The 5272-nt window shown below is 49.5% G+C and overlaps 1 protein-coding gene across 1 annotated transcript; it reads right to left on the bottom strand.

Annotated features, from left to right (window-relative positions):
* Positions 1-3460: 3460 nt before the first annotated feature.
* LOC123409373 (chaperone protein DnaJ-like) lies at positions 3461-5071 on the bottom strand. The gene is made up of 5 exons (XM_045102297.1): positions 4719-5071; positions 4511-4604; positions 4242-4321; positions 4082-4144; positions 3461-3998 (listed from the first exon to the last, which is right to left on the bottom strand). The coding sequence occupies exons 1-5, from the start codon at positions 4836-4838 to the stop codon at positions 3639-3641; spliced, it is 717 nt and encodes a 238-aa protein (XP_044958232.1). The 5' UTR covers positions 4839-5071; the 3' UTR covers positions 3461-3638.
* Between the last annotated feature and the right edge of the window lie 201 nt (positions 5072-5272).

Raw genomic sequence — 5272 nt, 5'->3', positions numbered from 1 at the left:
GAAATATTTTTCAGAGAAGTAGTAGACCATATCCCGGGGACTACGCACACAACCAGGAGCAAGAGAAGTGAACCAGGTCTTAGCATCATCCTTTAGAGAGAAAGGAAACAACTTGAGGATATAGTAGTGGCGGATCTTCTCCTCACTAGTGAATAGGGTGGCTATATCGTGCAGTTTGGTAAGATGGGATACAACCGTTTCAGACTCATAATCGTGAAAAGGATCTGATTCGACCAGAGTGATTAACTCAGGGTCGACACAGAATTCATAATCCTTATCGGTCACAAAGATAGGCGAAGTAGCAAACTTCGGGTCGTATTTCATCCTAGCGTTCAGAGATTTTTCTTTCCACTTCCGTAGTATTTTCACAACATCATAGCTATCCTTACAAGCAAGAAAGTCCTCAGCTATCTCTCCCTCCATAACATAGCGTTCAGGCATGACAGGTAATTCAGGCATAGTAGCAGGTTCTACTTCAATAGCATCAGCAATTTCAGAAGTATCATCACGTCTAGCAGCAACTCTAGCAATTTGTGCATCAAGGAATGCACCTAGTGGCAAAGCAGTATCAGGCATAGCATCATCAGGCACAATATCATCAGGCATAGTATCAAGCATAGCATCATCAGGCATAGTATCAAGCATATCATCATTAGGCATAATATCAAGCATAGTATCAAGCATAGTATCAAGCATAGCATCATCAGGCATAGGCGACATATCAAGATTTCTAGCAGGAGGCGATGTCGCAAACTTACTCCAAACTGAAGGTGAATCAAGTGCAAAGCTAGACGGTAGTTCCTTACCTCTCCTCGTAGTGGAAGGCAAGATTTTAGTTCTTGGATCTTTCGGATTCCTCATAGTGACCAGAAGACGTCAATCCCAAGTGACTCAGAGAATATAGTTGTGCCTCCCCGGCAACGGCGTCAGAAAAAGGTCTTGATAACCCACAAGTGTAGGGGATCGCAACAGTTTTCGAGGGTAGAGTATTCGACCCAAATTTGTTGATTCGCCACAAGGGGAAACGAAAGAATATTCTCAAGTATTAGCAGTTGATTTTGTCAGATTCAACCACACCTGAAAGATTAGTGTCTGCAAGCAAAGTATCAGTAGCAAAGTAGTATGATAGCAACGGTGTCAAAAACAGAACTGTTGACGGCAGACTATTCCTAACTGTTGTATCAATGGCGCCAGTAGGTTGCACGTGGACGGGGAACTATTCTTCCCCGACAACGGAGATGAAAAAGTATCTTGCAACAAGTAACAATGAAGTAGCAAGGAACAACAGTAGCAGCAGAGTAACAACAGTAGCAACAGAGTAGTAGCAAAGTGGCCCAATCCCTTTTTGTAGCAAGGAATAAGCCTAGACAAAGTAACGTAGCAAGGACCAGTAGTAAAAGACTTGTAGGCAGTGGACCGGTGATGGATGAGTATACCGGATGTGATTCATCATGTAACAGCTATAACACGGAGAGATATGTAACTAGCTCCCGTTCGTCAATCTAATGTAGGCATGTATTCCGTATGTAGTCATACGTCCTTAGGAAAAAGAACTTGCATGACATCTATTGTCCATCCCTCCCGTGGCAGCGGGGTCCAAATGAAAACTACGGGATATTAAGGTTCTCCTTTTAATAAAGAACCGGACCAACGCATTAACACGTGGTGAATACATGAACTCCTCATACTATGGTCATCTCCGGGAGTGGTTCCGGCTATTGTCACTTCGGGGTTGCCGGGTCATAACACATAGTAGGTGACTACAACTTGCAAGATAGGATCTAAAACACACATATATTGGCGACAACATAATAGGTTCAGATCTGAAATCATGGCACTCGAGCCCTAGTGACAAGCATTAAGCATAGCCAAGTAGTAGCAACATCAATCTAGAACATAGTGGATACTAGGGATCAATCCCCGTCAAAACTAACTCGATTACATGATAGATCTCATCCAACTCATCACCGTCCAACAAGCCTACGATGAGATTACTCACGAACGGTGAAGAGCATCATGGAATTATCGATGGAGAAGGTTGATGATGACGATGGCGACGATTTCCCCTCTCCGGAGCCCAGAACGGACTCCAGATCTGCCCTCCAGATGAAGAACAGGAGGTGGCGGCGCCTCCGTATCGTAAAACGCGATGAAACCTTCTCTCTGATTTTTTTTCCGGGCGAGACGGAAGATATAGAGATGAGTTTGTAGGCGGTGGTGCCACGTGGGCCCCACAAGCCCTCACCACGCGGCCTAGGGGGGTGGCCGCGGCCTGTGGGCTTGTGGCCCACTGGCACGCCCCATCCGGTGGATCTTTCCGCGGGTATTTTTCTTTTAGTTCAGAAAAATTCCCCGTAAATTTTCAGGACATTTCGAGAACTTTTATTTCTGCACAAAAACAACGCCATGGCAATTCTGTTGAAAACAGCGTTAGTCCGGGTTAGTTTCATTCAAATCATGCAAGTTAGAATCCAAAACAAGGACAAAAGAGTTTGGAAAATTAGATACGTTGGAGACGTATTAGTCCCCAATGCAAAAATTCCGCTCGGGCAATCGAGGAGGTCGAAAAAACGCGTCCAGACAACCCTAGAAGGCCAAAAATCGCCTCCTGAGAGACACAATGGCTGGAGATGCTCTTAAGGGCAAAACTCATGTTTGTAATAAGAACAAACCGAAATGGCACTAATTTGTCAAAAAAAGTTGCAATAATATTAGATACGAACAAAAGTGATGGCCAACGCACGAATCCATTGACAAAACAGTCCGCTTGGCGTCCGCACCGACCCTTTTTGGCTTAAATTTGGGACTGAAGTGCATCGTTGCAGACACGAAGCGGACACGAAGCGGACACGCGTGGGCCTTCTCGGTGTCCGCATGTGGCTAACCTGGCTTGCTTATTTAATTTTTTTTCTTCACCCATCCATCTCTCTCGTATTGTTTTAATACCATAGTGCTGTTGTCCACTTGCTTCCGGTTGAATCCACTTAAAAACAAACATGAACAGACGGACAGACAAACTAAAAGAACAAAAAAGACAAAAATAATGTCCGTTTGAATCGCTACATTGAAGTTGCTTTCAGCTACGAGTGGAAGGGAATTTTATGTTTTGACCTAAACTCAAAAGAAAATCTAGATTTGACCTCTGTTTAAAAAAAACAGATCTAACCTATTTAGGTGCACCAACGTCCATGGCGTTCGGATTGCACGGGAGACGTCAGAGACCATGGCGTCTGGCCCTCCTGACCACACACACAGACGTCATGGACCCAAACGTCGGGGGTCCTGACGCCATGGTTCCTGGGGTCTCCCGTGCAACCCAGATGCTAGGGACGTTGGCGTCACGTAAAAGAGATTAGATATCATGTTTTTTTTTTCAAATAGAGGTCAAATCTATTTTTTCTTTGTGCAAAAGGTCAAAACACAAAAATTTACCATGAGTGGTACCATGAGAGAATCAAGAGAACAAACGAAGAAACAAATTAAAAAGTTTGCGCATCATCCTCCAGAACTTGCCGACCGTGAGTCAGATCCGCACAGAGTAGGGAGTACTAGGTACTGCATCCCCCGACAGAAGGTTTGGTCACGGCGCGCCGCGCATCTACGCTGCCGCGGGCGCGCCGATATCCCCATCTTCCCTCCTAGCACGACTCGCCGTGGCCCGTCGACGGCCTCTGTTTCTTCTTCCTGCCGCCTATGCTCGTGTCTTCCTGCGTCGTCGTCCATGGCGCCTCCTCCCGTCGCCTCCAATCACCTCCCTTGGAACCTGACCCCGGACGACAGGCCCTTGGCGGCATGCCGCAGCCCATCGCCGACGAACACCGCTTGTTGGCACCCTTGTTACACGACGGCCGTGCTTGCGCAAACGTAGGTCGAGGGGTACAGGACGGACTCGGGGCCTGGACCCGGTGGCCCATAGGAGGCGCACCGCCGAACCCGCCGGCGACGAGGTCGGCCTGGAACATGTCCACGAACAGCTGCTGCAGCTCCTCGAAGCTCTCCTGCAAAAATTACATGGTCAATAATCCACGCCGCAATTTCAGAATGTGCTCATGGGGCTTTAGCCAGCAGAATTATGGCTTACGGTCGGCGTGGCCTGGCTCATCATCTCGGCCATCTCCCCGAAGAAGTCGCCCATGCCAGACACCTGCGACGAACGGATTCCAGTAAATAAACAACCAAATTGGGTTCGATCACAACGAAACGTGGGTGATCACTGATCAGGAGCATAGCAGGGCACGCACATCCTGCTCGTCGCGGCTGTCATCGTCGGTGTCATAGACGCCGACGTCGTAGAGGAGCCGCTTGCCGGCGTCGGAGAGCACTGCGTGCGCAACATGGAAAAACAGAGGAGGCCCCGTGACACATGAGTTTTACGTCCGCAGGCGCGTAGCAGCAAGATCCGCTACGCCGCCATGGAAATACAGCAATTCAGTTGTGCTGTGCGCTTCTGACGGAAATTAAGCACGTAGGAGCAGAAAGGAAGAAGATAGTGAGATGGAGAGATCATGACCGGAGTATGCGCTCTGGATCTCCTGGAACCGCTCCTTGACCTCCTCCACGCGCGCCGAGCTGCCGGACGCCGAGCACCGGTCCGGATGCCATGTCTGCCAGCCACAACAAGATCCAGGAGAACGATGAGTACAGATTCACATGTACGTACGTACGTCGACTCCAAGCCAAGGTATGCGACCCATCGGTCGACGACGACGAGGGCTCACCATGGCGAGCCTCCGGTAGGCGAGCCTGAGGTCGGCGTCGGAGCACTCCTTCTTGAGCCCCAGGACGGCGTAGAGGTCGACGTCGGCGCCGCCCAGTCGCCGTTGCCGGTGGTCGGCCATGGCGCCGGTACCACCGCCTCCTTTACGTACGGTCGCTGTCGAGCTCGTCGCCGGTACGTTGTCGGCAGCTGGCCGGAGGCGCGGGAAGGCGAATGCCGTATGCTGGTAAGGTGGCGCAGGAACGAACGTTCACGAGCGGACGAGGTGGGCCGGTGTCGTGTCTGTAATAACTCTCTTTCTGTACTGTGGCGTGCGAGCAAGTTGCGCGGGTAGAAGGTGCGAGAAAAGAAGAAGCTTGTGGTGGTCTCGTGGACCGGTGGGGTCTCCACCCGCCGCCGGAAGCCTCCAGAAGCGGAGGCCGAGGCTGAGGTCGACGGCGGGCTGACTTGCTTTTTTTTTTATACAGTAGTAAAGAAAGAGGGGGAATAATTTCTTCATATAAAACCCGCAAGGGGATGCGTACCAAAGTAGAAAGTTGCCGTAAATTGACACAA

The sequence above is a fragment of the Hordeum vulgare genome, chromosome 7H (genome assembly GCF_904849725.1).
Source record: "Hordeum vulgare subsp. vulgare chromosome 7H, MorexV3_pseudomolecules_assembly, whole genome shotgun sequence".
Taxonomy (NCBI): domain Eukaryota; kingdom Viridiplantae; phylum Streptophyta; class Magnoliopsida; order Poales; family Poaceae; genus Hordeum; species Hordeum vulgare.
This window is presented reverse-complemented; position numbering and strand designations above follow the sequence as displayed.

Coding starts and splice junctions, on each gene's coding strand:
- LOC123409373 (XM_045102297.1), bottom strand. CDS start 4,838: ATGGCCGACCACCGGCAACGGCGACTGGGCGGCGCCGACGTCGACCTC. Junction 4,322..4,510: donor GATCCAGAGCGCATACTCCG/GTCATGATCTCT, acceptor TTGCGCACGCAG/TGCTCTCCGACGCCGGCAAG. Junction 3,999..4,081: donor TGAGCCAGGCCACGCCGACC/GTAAGCCATAAT, acceptor TAATTTTTGCAG/GAGAGCTTCGAGGAGCTGCA.